The sequence below is a fragment of the Petaurus breviceps genome, unplaced genomic scaffold (assembly GCF_028583685.1).
Source record: "Petaurus breviceps papuanus isolate PSGF00001 unplaced genomic scaffold, PetGlider_PUasm1.0 173, whole genome shotgun sequence".
Taxonomy (NCBI): domain Eukaryota; kingdom Metazoa; phylum Chordata; class Mammalia; order Diprotodontia; family Petauridae; genus Petaurus; species Petaurus breviceps.
In genome coordinates, this window is record NW_027185759.1 from 4,303,427 (window position 1) to 4,319,359 (window position 15,933).

The following is a 15,933-nucleotide window of genomic DNA, read 5'->3' on the forward strand; positions in this document are numbered from 1 at the left end:
TTTCCTATTCTTTTCTTCCTCCTTCTTCTTGTCCTCCTCCTTTTCCTTCCTCTGTCTGCTTGTCTCTAGCTAGGCTTAACTTTCAGGGTGATTTTCCACCTCATTCTCTTGAACAATAGTAAATAGCCCCAAATGCAGACATTCTGACAATAGAATGCCAGACATTTAGAAAGTAAGTAGAATTGCTGGAGAGATGGGTGCCTTCTTGGTAGATTTCCAGAGTTTTTCCTCTTTACTATAAGTAAAAGAAAGCTCTCCTTTACTTTTTAGAAGGAAAATGAGATATCATCAGTAAGGGAAAAAGTAGCTTGACAAACTAGCTGACAGTGACAGAGCAATTACCAAACAGGGAAAGCATTCTAGGTTTATGGCTACATTGTAATCCTACAGCCCCAGCCCCAAACCACTTATCTCACTAGCTGGACTGTGTGCTCTGTGTGGACACATCTGACTCAGACTTTGGGAAAAGGGTTCGTTTTTCTCTCCAGTGAGCAATACATTCTCTCTTAGTTGGTGAGGATGGTACACCAAAAATTCATTAGCAACATATTTAGCAGGGAATCTCTTTATCTGTCTTTAGGAATAAAATGACAAATGGACATGGTTATAGCCAAGAGGAGTTTCCACCCATTATTTTACCACTTTGGATTAGTTGTATTGAACAGAAGAGCAGACATCGTTTTGTTTTTAATTAAAGACCAAGGAAGCATAAAGATCATTATATTCTTTGTAATCGTGGTGGAAAGTGCAGGTGAGGTTAAGGTTTTACCCCCTCCCTAAGAGCATTTTCTTAAGAATGTTCCGTCCTTCATAAAGGAAAGTAAACTCACCCCAAAGTTTTGAAATATGGGATTAAGGTCTTTCCTCATAGAGGGTTTACCCATTCCCTCTTATCAAACTGTGCATTTTCATGAACTATTGAAAATGCCTAAAGTGTTTCATCTGTCCAGCCCATCCTCTCAACAACTCCCCAAGTGATCTTCCTTAATTGCAGAGCACATCAGCACTAGTAATGATAACCATATTTTCAACCATAATAATAATAATAATAATATTTAACCATATTTACCAATTTAACCATAATAATAACCATATATTAACAACAGCCAGCATTTCTATAACACTTGACTATTTCCAAAGAGCTTGATAATATTATTATCTCTACCTATCTCTGTCTCTATGTGTGTGCATATATGTATCTATCTATATGTATATCAATCTATATCGATAGACATCTGTATATAAATGCATGTACTATCTATACAGGTGTATGTATATTCAAATTTAAGCCTTCCAGGAAGTCATTTAGGAGTAAAGAAAAGCTGTCAGCTTATCTCTCCCCACATGAAGAAGGCTTCCCTTAAGTGAGGGAGGGCTCAGGACTCATTGAAGTCATTACTCATTATAAAATGACAGTTTTGTAGGGTAGGAAAAATAGATTCATCTCTAAGGTGCACATTGGAGAAGGTTCTTGAGGTCTTATTTGTTCAAAGCCCAGATTTTTCAAACTTAAAGCAATTGCTCTTACAAGGAAAAATGTGGATATTTAGAAGGGGAAAAATAATTACCTTTGATTGTAGCAATTCCATTCTTGTTTAGGTATAGAAATGTCCCTAGACCTAAATACACACACACACGCACGCACACCGCTCTCACTGTCACTGCCACTTCTCTGAGCATATCACCACTTATTAATGACTACAGACAAGGATTTTCCAGCTCCAAATGTATGTATCATGCCATAGTGAAATGAGTCAGGGTGCCTTGTGAGACCAGGCCAAACAAGACAGACATCTTTGCTAATGTTGACTTTGTGGGAGCTGATATTTTGAATGTCAAGGTTCTCCTGAGTATAGCCTAGAAGCTAAGAACATTATCTCTGACTCATGTATCCTGACAGGTTAATGATCACCCGACCACCACTCCTCCACCCCTTCATCCTGTGTTTAGCACCCTTAGGATGGTAATTAGAGAATTTCTTCAGACAGATACATGGACCTTATATTTGAGATCATTGCCATGTGCTCTCATCTCCTAACTCTACTTACATCTCATCCAAACCCAGGAATCTACCAAAACAATGCAAAGGACAGAGCTTCCTTGTTTCTATCTCTCTGCATTGTTATCCCTGCAGATAACAGATGTTAATACTACTCTCCTCCCCCCCCCCCATTTCAGTCCATCTTAGTGGTTACTTCCCTCACTAGCGTCAGGCACAGCTTCTGAATATAACTTACCAAGGAACACCCCTGTTTTCTTCTCCTTCTCTAGCTCTTCCATATTCCCCCTCCTTCTACTTCCCTCCTCAGTTGGTCCATGCTGCTGGTGCTGAACTGAAATTCTGGGGTTTTGCTCTGCAGAAAAAAGTCCATTTTTTTCGAATACTTGAGAGATTAAAATGTATTCTGATTCAGGAAGTTATGTTGAAAATGGGAGTCCAGTGAGGAGAATGGGATGGAGATTGTAGATGGGTGAAGATAAGGCAAAAGTGCAGTGGAATCATTAGAGGAGCCAGGCTAAGTGCTGTGGCTTGCTATGGCCAGGCAGGAGAGAGATGGAGAAATAGAGACAGCCCTTGTCTCCCATAGCCAATCACTTGCTGAGTCTTGTTATTTCACCTACACAAAAATAGATCCAATCTATCTCTTTTCTTCCCTAACATTGCACTCACCTTGGATCAGGCCGTCATCATTTTCATCTGAACTATCGGAGTACCCTCTTACTTGGTATCTCTGCATAAAGGATTTTGTTTCTCTACTTTAGCCTCAGGACAGTTACCATAATATGATCTTCCTTAAGTGCAGGGCTGAAAATGTCACACACACACACACACACACACACACACACACACACACACACACACCCAGCCTCCTCCCCACTCAAGCTTCAGTGGTTCCTCATTGCCTCCATGAACAAATATAAAATCTTCTGATTGACATTTCATTCCTTCACAATAACACAGGTTACCTTTTCAGTCTTTGTACACCTTACCCCCCTTCATGCACCTTGAATTTCATAAATTATGGCCTCATTTTTTCCTCACATGTGTCATAATTTCCAACCCCCACACCTTTACTGTGAGAGGCTATATTTTGTGATGGAAATATATGTTCCCTTCACTGCCAACTATTAGAATCCCTAGTTTTCTTCAAAGTTGACCTCCATATTCCCTTCTTGCCTATTCACCCCAAGATATTACCCCTAACCTCAAAACTATCTGGCATATTTTGAAATATTTCTTTTCATGGGTGTATGCAGGTTATCCCTCCACTAGGACTCAGTATCAACTTGTAACAATAAGCCTTCATTAGACCTGAGATCTTGGGAGAGTTATTTCTTCTCTCTAGAGCTCAGCATCGTCATTTGTAAAATGTGTAGTATGGACCATAGGATTTCTATGGGGTCTTCTGCTATGAGAGGAAGGACGTAGAACAAGTAGACATTTGGTGGAAACCACAAAGAAATATAGCCAGGAATGGGCATGGTAGTCAGTGGATACAGTCCGTAGATACAAGAAGAGTGAACTGATAAAAGTGCAGAGAGCTGGATTCCCTTCCCTCTCTTCTCTTCTTCTTCCCTCTTTTTTTTCACCCAGTGTTGTATGTTTATATATACATGCATACACATGTGTACACACATACGTGTGTGTGAAATTTACTACTCTTCTCTTCACCTGCAGAAGGAGCTACTTCTTGATTTCTGAAATGAGTGTCAAATAGGAACCTGTTTGAGAATATCTGTCTCACACATTCTTGCTTATCTTTCTCTCTGACATAGATTCCTAAATGAACAGCACAGCTCTTTTTGTACTTGAACTCCTAACTCTTTGAAAAATTCATGGGACCTTTTCCAAATCTATTGGGACATATCATTGAGAAAACCCATGACTTGTCAGATGAGATGCAGAAACTTCCAGAACACAGCCTTTCAGATTTCCTAACATCTTGTAATGCTTGCTATGGTGACATTAATTAATCAAATTATAGAATTTTCCAGCTCCCTTCTGCCTCAGTGGTTGAATCAAAGATGTCTAATCTTCCCCTTCCCCTTGGCATAGTTGTGCATGACCTGGAAAGATTCATTTCTTTTCATAACCTTTGAATGATTGGTAATTCTTTGACTTCCAGGCATAAAATCTGCAACAAAATGTCAGATTCTTTGTAGTCATTTGGGGATTTGGACAGAAACACCAACATCATTAACCCCATTTTTGTAAATGTCAAACTGGCTAAAATCAAAATGCCTGCCCCATGTTTCCCCCAATCCTCTCTGACTATATATTTATGATGTTCAACATCTAACTTCCATATCTCATACCCTTAACCTCCCCTAAATATGAAGACCCACAATTGCTTAATGATATTTTGTGTACTAGACAGCAGGATTCTTTACCTAGGGGGCAGGATTCTTTACCTACTAATGAAAGCATCTGAAGAGTCCTGCTTTACTTCTCTGACCTAGATGACCTACCATGTGAAAAGTAAGTCCTTAAAATCCTAATGAAACTAATAGCTTATAATCTAAATGACCCTTGAAGGATGATTAATGCTTTCTGTTTTCCACAACAACCTATGAGATAGTTAGTAAAACAATTCATATCCCCCCTTTATGATGAAGAAATATGCTTGGAAAGTTTTGAGATTAATGAGGTTAAGCTTCATTTGTGCCTTAATAAGATTATTTTAATTAAATGATCAGGGCCCCATTTTATTGAGCTCAGAGTAGGATTGAAACATTTACTTCAGTTTAATTCAATAAGCGTTTTAAACACCTACTATGTGCCAAGTATTAGGGATACAAATAAAAAAAATAATACTGTGTGCTAAAGATATGACTGTTATTGGGAGAAAATGGCATGTACAAAGAAGATGAATACTATACACTCATGCATGCTTATGTACACATATGATATACACATACATATATATGCCTATATCTACTTATATCTATAGATAGATAGATAGATGGATGAGAGAGAGAGAGAGAGAGAGAGAGAGAGAGAGAGAGAGAGAGAGAGAGAGAGAGAGAGAGAGAGAAAGAAAATGCAGGTCTATTTTACAAGGCAGTTTTTAAAGAATAGAATAGGGATTCCAGAGTATATAATACAAGGGCAGGAAACAAGTCGGGTAGAGGCACCAGGGGAATAAGAATGCCATGGATGGGTTCCAAGGACCCTTGATCCAGGTAGCCCAAGCTTTCAAATTGCAGTTGAGCTATAGGGCAGAGGGCATGTCTTCCACAGAATCAGTGACAATATGGATCAGAAATTCAATCATTGAAAAGGGAAGGAAACTGAGTATTTGGAAGGGGTTTGCCAGATGACAGATACCTCTTCCTGTCTGCTGGTCTAGAGTAGTCTAAGGAGGCCTGGAGCAATGCTGGCTGTAGAGGTGAGAGCCCCGGCTGCCTTGTTCATCTGCCTAATCAGCAACAAGGTTAGTGTTTATGGGGATAGAGAGTCATTTTGGAGTGAAGAGGCTGGGGTGGGGGAAGGGAGAAAGGGAGAGGAGTCTCTCATCAAGGTTAAGGGCTGCTATCCATCTGCTTCAACATTCATTTATTAAGTACTTCACCTATGTAAACGTCCTTGATTTGGGGGCTAGGAGGGGAAAAAGCAAGAGGATCCTCAAAAAGCTTACAGTCTTTTCACAGAATCATAGAATTTGGGAGTCAGAAGGGATAGCATTGGCTATGGAGTCCAACCCGTAGTAGAAATGTGGCTACTGACTGACTGGAAACAGGAAGTGAGGGACAGAGGAAGGTTCTTTAGGCAGGGAAAAGCAACCAAAATACCTACTTTTAAATTTTGCTTAGGATTCTGGCCTCACCCTGTACCACATGGCCAGAGTTTATACACATAAACATGGATTTAATTGTATGGATTTATGAGGTTTTAGTTACATCTGTGTATAAGATGTGATTAAAATTAAAAAGTGTTTCATATTTGTCAATCAATTAATCCACATTCCAGCACTGATCCTGAACTGAAGGCATTATTTCACTAACCTTGCTCTTTCTAAAGTGCCTCCAATGATAACAGTTCCTAAGGACAAACCAAACCAGTGGCCACATTCTGTCCAAGTCAGCCCCACCACTCTTCTTCTTAGAAGAAGGTCATTTGTATGAGCTTTCCTCTAGGACCATTTTTCAGTTACTCAGAGGATAAATTCCTAGTACAGCTGTTTATTTTTTATTTAAATTGATGTAGTTATTGACAACCAGCATCTGTTAAGCACCTATTCTTTTCACAGTACTCCCTCTACAAAGATAAATTCAAAGTAACCCCGGACTGTAAGGAACTTCCCTTTCACTTGGGGGATGTGTGGCAGACCTATAGAGAAGTAATGGTATGTGATCATTAAAGCAGGAAAACAGCATTGCAGCTGGAGTATTGGGAAAGGATTCCTGCAGAAAGCGTCCCCTATTCTGGGTTTGGGAAGAAAACTGGGATTCTAAGGGGGGATGAGAGGCAAGTGTGCATTGGGCCAGCGGGGTAAGCCTGAGCCAAGCAGAAGGCCAGCAGGTCATCAAGGCTAATGCTGACGCCAGGAAACGGGTCTGCTCAATGCTGTTCTTTCTCCTTGGCACAGTTACTTCACTGGTTTACAAAACATAGGCTATGAATTGATGTTACTTACGAATGAATTCCATACAATTTATGTGCTTAATCTAGCTTTTTTAGTTTTAGTTTTTTTTTTTCTAAAAATAAGATGCAGATAAGGTCAAGCACCTTCCAGTCAGAGGTGCCAAACACAGAGCCTAAATTTGGATGTTTTCATTCTCTTCCAAATGTTCACAAAGCTTCCGAGAGTCTCAGTGGCCTAAGAACACTTGGAAACCTAGTATGTGTGGTAATATCTTTCATTATTGCTATCTACGGCTTTCTCTTTTTAAAGAACTTTGAACACTGCTGTGTGTCTCATCTTGGGACAGATAATGGTTGAGTTAACCTTTAGAAATATCAAGATAATTTATTTTGAGTAAAATACATGTTCACTCTGGGGTAAAAATCATTTTTAAATTAATGGTGATGAAAGAGTTAATAGAATGATTAAAAAAAAGACTTTTTTAATACATTTTCTTCATGTGGAAAACGTGCCTGTCTCTGGCTCCATTGCCTCAATGTGGATTGTTGGTGAATTGAGTACCCCCAAATAACAGAGGAATTCAGACTTGTGCCCATTATCTCAGTTCCCCTGGTAGCCCACTGGGTAGTGGTGACACATTCATCTCTCTATTTTTTAATTCACCAAGTACTTATTGAGGACCTTCTCCATGATCTTGTCATTATTTTAGAGATAGAGGGGGGATCAGTTCATCTAATCCCATCCTCATTAAAGCACACAAACCAGGAGTTCTTCCTGGATGGCCTGTTTTGGCCATCTCTATGTCCCCTTACTTTTCATCTCCCCAATCCTAAGGATCTATCCCTTATACCAAAGAAGATTTTTGAGAGAAAAAAAGTCATAAAACAATTAACAACTGAAAAATGGTGCTTCATATACCATGGTTCAAGCATAGGGACTCCCCAGTCTGCAAAAAAAAAAAAATAAACAAAAACAAAGCAGGCGAGTTTTCTTCTTGTGAAAGACCTCTTCATTTTACTGATGAGGCAAGAAGCTGAGGCCTAGAAAGCTTGCGTAACTTGTTGTCACAAGCAAGCAGACAGGCTTGGAATAGAGGCCCCTTTTCTCCAAACCCATGACGTGTTTGTTTTGTTTTTTGCCTTGATTTTCTTTCCATTACAATCCATCCACCAAAGCTTGGCAGAATAACTAAACACACGCACACACACACGCACACACAAAACAACAATCACACTTCTGATTTTGACATTCTCCTACTCAGTAAAACCTATTCCTTTTAGGATCAAATGCAAACTCTTCTGTTTCACATTTGAAGCCTTCCGCTTTCTGGAAGACACATTTCTATTCTATCATTAGCCACAATCTTAGTTCATTAGCTGACTTTAACTTACCTTTCTAGCCTTATTAACCAGCAGCCCCCTTTATGCCTCTAGGGCAGAGACACCTGGCCTTCTGACTCTTCTTCTTAATAGACATTGCATCTCTCATCACAGTCTTAAGGCTGATCCTTAGACCAAGAAATACCTTAGTCAGTACTCACCTTAGAATCTCTCGTTTCTTTCAACTGTCCTCTCAAATATGACCTTCTCCGCAAAATGAAAACCTTTCTTAATCTTCCAGCTGCCAGTGACTTCCCTCCCCAGATCACCTTGATAATAGATGGTACGTACATACATACATTTGTAAACGCTGTTTGCTCTAGAGAAATGTAAGTTCCTTAAGGACAGGAAAGCCCTCCTTTTTGTCTTCTGAACCCCAGAGCCTGGCTTCTAGATAGTGCTGAAGAAATGCTGGATGGACTATGGAGCTGCTAATCTCTCTCATTCATTTTTCCCCCATTTTTTTCTTTTTTTTAACATTTATTTTCTTTTCAATTCACAGACCAAGACCAATTGTCCCCTCAGTTACTTGAGATCACATTCTGAGACGTTACTTTCTCCTCCCTTTGTCTCTGTTTTGTACTTTTGTTCACTTTGCCTAGTCCTTAATACTGTGTGCCCTCACATGACAAGGACTTTCATTTCTGTCTTCTTGACCTCAAGGCTTTCACTTTGTGTGGCATATTATAGGCACTAAATAATTGCTTCTTTAATGAATGAATTACTTGGGATACCTACACATTCTCACTCAATAGTAGCTTAATAACAATCAGCGAATTGTAAACAAAGGACATTTAGGGAAAACTGGATCATTGCAAATAAAAATGAGGCCCATCTGTAGAGAAGTACACTGTGGAAGGCAGGCATGCTGTCTGGAATGAGCAGCTCAGAGGGGCAGATGGTTTTGGACTGACTAGTTGGCAGAAATCGATCACTTATAAAGGCAGACACAAATGAGAATTGAGTCTATCCTAAAATGTCAGAACCCAGATGGCCACACCTGTGTTCTTTATGCTGGACCACTTGGGCAAGGTATACTTACTCTATCTGCGAAAAATCTGTACACTGGAATATATTAAAAATTAGGAATTCTTGCAAGTGTTTTTTTTTTAATTGTGTTAAAACTTTCCATTGGTGCCAGGGCCAAGCTGCTCCTCTTTCTCCCTTCCACCTTTCCTATGCCTTCCTTTCTCCATTTTGGTTAAGTAGAGCTTTCTGGCTCAATGAATGCCTGTCCCTTCCTGGACTGTGAGGTATACATGCATATTAGCAGGGTAAAACATGGATCCTTTTTCATTTTGTGGCCCAAGGCAAACATATATATTTTTAAGCCCCCACCTTGGGAAATAGGGTTGAAGATTTAGCCCGAGGTGATGATTTTTATGTTTTTTGTCCATTCTGTCACCCAGAAAATTCATCCCCAAATAATTCTGTTATAGAAATATTCAGATATGCACTATGAGAAAGAAGATTCAAGTGAAAAGGTGAAGCCTAAGCTGCTGCCTATAGAAATGTGCCGGTCATGATTTCTGTAGGATCATCACAAGGATTAGTCTGGGCATTTTTTTTTATTTAGGCAAGGGATTGGAAGACTTGTGAGTACTTTAGCTAAGTCCCATATAAACTGCTGGTGCCCATCCTGCCATGCTTCACAGGGTGTTGGGGAATAAGCCCAATGCTGCAATGTGCTTGGACATCCTGCTCTGCAGAGAGCGCAAGGAGCAGGGAATGACTTCATTCTTAGGAACACTATAGCCTTAGGCAAACTTACATATCACCAGCTGGCTTAAGAGCCAGAAGGAACAGCAGGGCTGTGCGGTGTTAGCCACAAACCACCCTGGCAGTTGCTCAGACTGAATTAGAGGGTTGCATCAAGGATGGGGTCCAGGCTTGAGAGATCTATGGCCTTTAAGGCCATGGAGGGAGGGCACTGCTGCTTTTCTCCTTTGGCTTTTCTTGTTTGTTTTCATTTCTAACCTCTTTATCACTCTGGTGCAGTGAACCATGACAATAAATATTTTCTGTGGACACACCAAAGTCCTATTTCCCTTTCCTAATCAAAGATTACTGGGATATAAACAAAAAGGTGCTTTCTCTGCCCTGATGAGATTCCAAATAAAACCTGGAGAGCAAGATAGCTCTTCATATCTTATAAATGTTATGCTGGAACTCTCCAATAACTCTGGTTGGGTATGCACTCACTTGTGTGCATAAATATGTGAGTGCTTATATGTGAATGGATGTAAGGTATAAATTGTAAAAAAGTCAAGACTTTTCTTCGCAGAGGTAGCTCAAGTCAACTTGAAAGGCCGTGGCTGAAAAGCAGTAAGTGGGCAAGGTCTGTGTAATCAAGCATTGGAAATGGCTGGCACTTAGGGAGGTTCAAAGCCTAAGCTGCACATGCTAATTGTTGCCAAAGAGTCTGTCTACTCTCCTTAAAGCCATGAAAACTAATTGTTGAAATTTCTTTTTCCAGTGTGCATGTACAGAGAGCCATCACTGCATGAAATTGGAGAGAAGCAAGGACGTTCCAGAAAAAGTTCCGGGACACCGACGATGAATGGAGGGAAAGTGGTGAATCAGGATTCCACATAGCTGAGAACACTTTCCTTCTGTTCACACTCCTTCCCTTCCTCCCTTCCCCCTCCCTGGCACCCCATGGAGACAACCCTACACTGACCAGGCAGGACTAGGGGCTAAGATTTGGAATGCAAAAATCTGGGTTTGGGGAAGATGATGAAATTCAACCTCAATCTTGCCTGTTGCAATGTTGTAGAAACACACACACACACACAACACACACACACACAATGTGAAGAAATATGATAAACAAATCTAGTCTCCACTATCATTTTTAAGCAAACCCTTCACTCTATTGTGGGAGAGGGGAAAGGAAGCTCCCTGCATAATTTTCATAAAGATGCTACCATCAAAAGCTAGGACTTGGGAGAAATGAACCTCACCCCTGAGGTTCTACACTACCACCACTACCCCAGACTGCTTGAATTGCTACAAAAAGCCCTAAAGTGGGGTAAGGGCTGCTTTTGTGTTTCTGTTGTTCTCTTTGTGGCTGTCTCTGTAATTCCCTATATTTTTAAGAAGCCTGAAAATGTGTGGGTTTGTGTTTTCTGTTAAAGCTTCCTAAATGCCTGCTGAAAACTCCCTTTTCAATTCCCCCTTTGCTTATCCCCCTTCCCCATCATTCAAGCCATTCTGTCTGGGACATTGTAGTATCAGAGAATGTTCGATTATTCATCATTGACAGCATCATTAAAGAAGGTTGTAGGTGGAAGGACAGCCTTAATGATTAATAATGGTCTTAGTTGACACCAATATTTCAGGGAAAAAAAAGTTTCACATCCTAATGATTGAAACCTCATTCCAATTTTCACAGGCTTTTGTTATGGGGTCTTTTTAAAAAATGTGATTTAAAAAGTCACTATAATAAGATCAAAGGTATGTTGGAGATATTTATGGTCATGCTAAAAATCCCCCTCTAGAAATACCAATATTTTATTCAACTGTTATATTCATCTCCTATCTTGTGGCAACTCTTGAGTAGGGAGATAATGAATCTCCCTTATCAAAGTGTTCATCAAGGATTAAATATGCAAATGGAGTTTTGAGGGAGGGACCTGAGTCCCAGCACATGTTTACGGGCAAATTGGGCTTCATTCCTTTCACCCCTGCCTAAGCTTGACACACAGAAGTCATAACCCAATGTCAGCTGAGTCATCAAGAAGAGAGATATTTCACATGACAGCTGACTTGTGGCCTAAAAACATTCAATTTTCTCTTTAACTTCTTGGACCAGCATCTGGCTGGCAATGTAGCTATCTCTTCAACCCCTTATAGATTCACCAATTCTCCTGAATCCTCTCAATGCCACAGACAGTCTGAGGATCCCTGCACAGTCTGGACTATGTTCTCAGGGCTGAGTTTAGAGACTCACAGTGGGGACAGAAAAAGCACATCATTAAGGCTATATGGTATATGGCTAGGATAGCATCTTAGAGTGTGTTTGGGTGATAGAGAAGGGAAGAAAGGAAGTGGCTGGAGAAGAAATGGATTATCTAATTATTGTTAACTAAGTGTAGTGTTCTCATTGAAATCTATGTTGCTTCATTTCTGAGAGGGAGAGATGAAAAAAAAAGAGAGAGACAGAGACAGGGAGAGAGACAGAGAGGCAGAGACAGAAAGACAGAGAGAGAGACAGAGACAGAGAGAGATACAGAGAGAGAGAGAGAGAGAGAGAGAGAGAGAGAGAGAGAGAGAGAGAGAGAGAGAGAGAGAGAGAAGAACAAGAAGAAAAAAAGAGGATGAGGAGGAAAGGGGAGTGGAGGAGAGGAGAGAAGAGTCAGGAGAAGAGAGGAGAGACAAGAGAGAGTGAACACTCATCTGGTTTAAAGATTTTGAACTGTATAGGACCTCAGAGGTCATTAAGTCTAACATTCTCATTTCGCAGATGAATAATTGAAGCCTTAGATAGATTTAAACTTTCCCAAGGTCATCCAGGTCACAAATGACAGTACATGGATTTCAATCCAGGGCCAAGACTCCAGATGTAGTATTCTCTCCACTATATCCTGACTGAAAATATATGACATTTTAGTAATTCTCATTGAAGAAGAAGGTGCAGACAAATCCACAAACAACTTCACTTTCCCGTATGTATCCTTTCCAATATGAAGCTTGTAGTTTCCCAACCTGCTGAACGAAGATCTGGCTGTTACAATGATCTTGACTTAAGATGGGTTGCCATGTGCCCTGAAAGTTACTTCCCTTTCCTGAGCTGTAAACAACCGCTCCCACTCATCATATCTGTTCCTGAGTGGCTCTTGTGCTTATCTATATCTGTACAGCTGCTCCCTAGCCCTCACCACATGTCATCAAGGCTTGGCCAAAAGTGAAACGGCATAATAAGGTCAAGACCTTCCAAGGTAATAGCAAAGGCTAGGCATGTAGGATTTTGGGCAGTAAAAATTTTAAGGATAAATGCTTTGAAATGGCATATAAAAATATTAAACTCTAGCTGTTGCTTTCATAGGAAAATTACCGTGGAAAGAGTTCCATATTTGACTTTTTTCCTCTTTGCCCTGTTCCATTCAACACAATTGTACCTGTTCTTTTAGCAGCCCCAGGTAATCAGATGACCGTTATTAAGCATGATTCTCTTTGAAATGGTGAAGGAGGCTTTCCCAGATTGGGAATGGGCTTCATAGCAGGGGCTCTATTTCAGCTTCAGGGAGTTTACAAAGAATTATCAGAAAGAAAACAAAAGGGCTATTTACAGAGAGAAATTGAAAATAGTGATAAAGGCATAAGGGGAAAGATTGATTTCATCCCTTTTTATTATAAAGAGATAAGATCCTGAGAAAGAACTTAGCCATCAAGTGAAAGACCAACCCAACCGCAAAGTCATCTCTTCTGTGTCAAGTATATTTGAGCCCAGATGCAGCGATTATTTGTCCTTTTGCTGGTATAAATGAGAACAGGAAGATGAGGACACAAATTAGACCTTGTGTTTTTCTTAATAATTTGAAATACATGTTCAGCTGAGGAAATTGTTTTGGAAATGAAGGTGACCCTGCCCCCTGTGCAGGAGCCTGAGACATCAGCCCACCAGGAGTGAGGGACCTCCTACATAATATCTGAGGATTAGTGGTGGAAGGGAGTGTCAGGGGCCTGTGCAGCTGCTGCCCACACAATATTGTCATGAAAAATATATTGGCAAAGACATGAAAAAGAGGGAATTCATCTCCAGGGCTGATATAGAATTGTAGATAATCCACCTCCATCCACTTCTCTGTGTGCTCCCAAACACAAAAATCCCACCCACCCAACTACTTCTCCAACTTAAATAATCTTTTTGTGGGAAAAAAAGAAATAGCTTACTTTCTAATACTTCCTCCCATACTTTAATTCAGACTACCATTTCCAGGCTTGCTGGCTTTTGTTCTTTCTTTCTCATTGGCCAGTTCAATCCCAAAGTGGCACCAGATGCAGTTAATAAAGCCAGTTGCCTTCAGGGGCACTCCCTCAAAAGCCAGGTTCTCCAACAGACCCAAGTAGTTGTGGGTGGATTGAGACCCATATGTTATTAGACACTCTGTTGAAGCATTATTCAAACCCATGGAATTGAAAATCATATAAACACATATACACACACTGGGAGACTCACAAGAAAATTCCTATCCAGCATACCTGAAACCCTCCATACATAAAGGTGCTGCTATTTGGAGTTTTTGAGAGAAACATAATGTAAATGCAAATTTTGAGTTGTGAGCTAATGGGGCCATGAAAGATAAAGGGCACCAGAGAGGCCAGATGGTCACCACAACATTGAATTAGGTGATGACTTGACCATTTGAGTATCCCAACATCAATTCCCATTAAACATCCCCATTCCCACTCTCTCACCTTCTACAGATTGGTTCAGTAAAGAAATAGCCCAGTGATGAATGTGGCTTTGTATGGGGTCTCTGAATCTGAACACCTAGCTTTGAAGCACCAGCTCATTTAGCGAAACTCTTTGTGGATGGGGACTATTTTTGTATCCATGGCCGATATAAATAGCTCTGATGACCAGTAAGTTGCTGCTGATCGGAGATGGAAGAACAGCAGGATGGAAACAAAGGAGGGAAACAATGTTGATTTCCTTATCCTCAGAAAGTTAGAAAATGCTGAGTGCTTGACCAAGCACAACTAGCCCATGATGTGATGTCTAGTCTCTCCAACTGTGTGCCCAGTGATTGAAGCCCTCCCGTTTCCCTCTCCATGTTTTAGTCCCATCAATACGCCTTACTTTTTCGGAGGAGGTTTTCCATGATATTCCCTTGTTTCAGAGTTTTCTTGATCTATGTCATTGGCCCCAAATGATGCTCATCCCCTTCTAGCCACATCCCAAAGGCTCAAATGCCTCCTCTGTCCAAAATGTGTAAATAGCATTTTTTAACAGGAACATATTTAAAAAGGTGGATTGTTCTACAAATATCTATGTACATATATATGCATCTGAAATAAGGATATATTATATAGAGGTTTTCTATTTGTTTGATTTGTCGTCTTTAGTTATAGATATATCAAAGAATCAAGAGATTTGAATGCAAAACTTTATATATAAATGTATATTTCTACTGATAGCTCAACATGCCACTTTCTAAGAAACATGAAACAGGTAGGGGACACTGAAAAAAAAAAGCACACGCTCTTTCAGAACTTATGTGATTCTGGGTCCCGCTCTTTGGTGAGGAACTGCATTCTTTTTATTTTTAAAACATTATCTCTATCCTGAAAAGCAATACTTCCTGATCTAGACCCCTTGATGAAGCCAAAAGCAATGTGAAATGAAGGAAACTTGAGAGCGCATGTATGGGAGCATGTTCTAACAGGCTATTTCACTCCCCCTGCCCCTTCTGGAGATTGTCCAATATAAGATTAAGGCTAAAATTCACCGCCTATCCTGCAAACTCATACAAGGTTTTTTGACATTCAGAGATCAAAGCCTTGGCTACTGACAAATTGATTTGAAAGGTAATCACAAATGCTTGCATTAAACTTAATGTTATAAAACAAAGTCTGTTTGGATGTTTTATTGCCTGTAAATATCGATGATTCTGCCTTTGTTCCAAGGGCAAAATGGGAAGAGTGGCATTTTATGAAGTCCAAGGATTTCCCCCATCTCCCAAAGACAATGTCCCATGAAGACACCTGACCACAGTGTTGTTCACATTGAGGAGCTGCTGTCAGGGGCACAAAGATACCTAATGCATTAATACACTCTCTTGTAGCTGATTCCAATAGTCAGCCTTTTTATAGAACTGTGGGCCTTGCAATGTACTTCAGAAAGACTATCTCAGTTTAGCTTTACAATAACCCTGGGAGACAGATCCTGTTATTACCCACATTTTACAGATAAGGAAACTGAGGCAAACATAGGTTGGATAGCAAATATCTAAGGCAGCACT

General features: G+C 40.2%; 1 protein-coding gene across 1 annotated transcript in view; it reads left to right on the top strand.

The window, feature by feature from the left end:
- Positions 1–15,542, top strand: part of FGF12 (fibroblast growth factor 12) — a 179,260-nt gene extending 163,718 nt beyond the window's left edge. The window contains exon 3 of the mRNA XM_069083299.1: positions 10,443–15,542. Within this exon, the coding sequence (XP_068939400.1) occupies positions 10,443–10,561 (119 nt within the window). The 3' untranslated portion in view covers positions 10,562–15,542. The remainder of the gene's footprint in view (positions 1–10,442) is intronic.
- Positions 15,543–15,933: the final 391 nt, after the last annotated feature.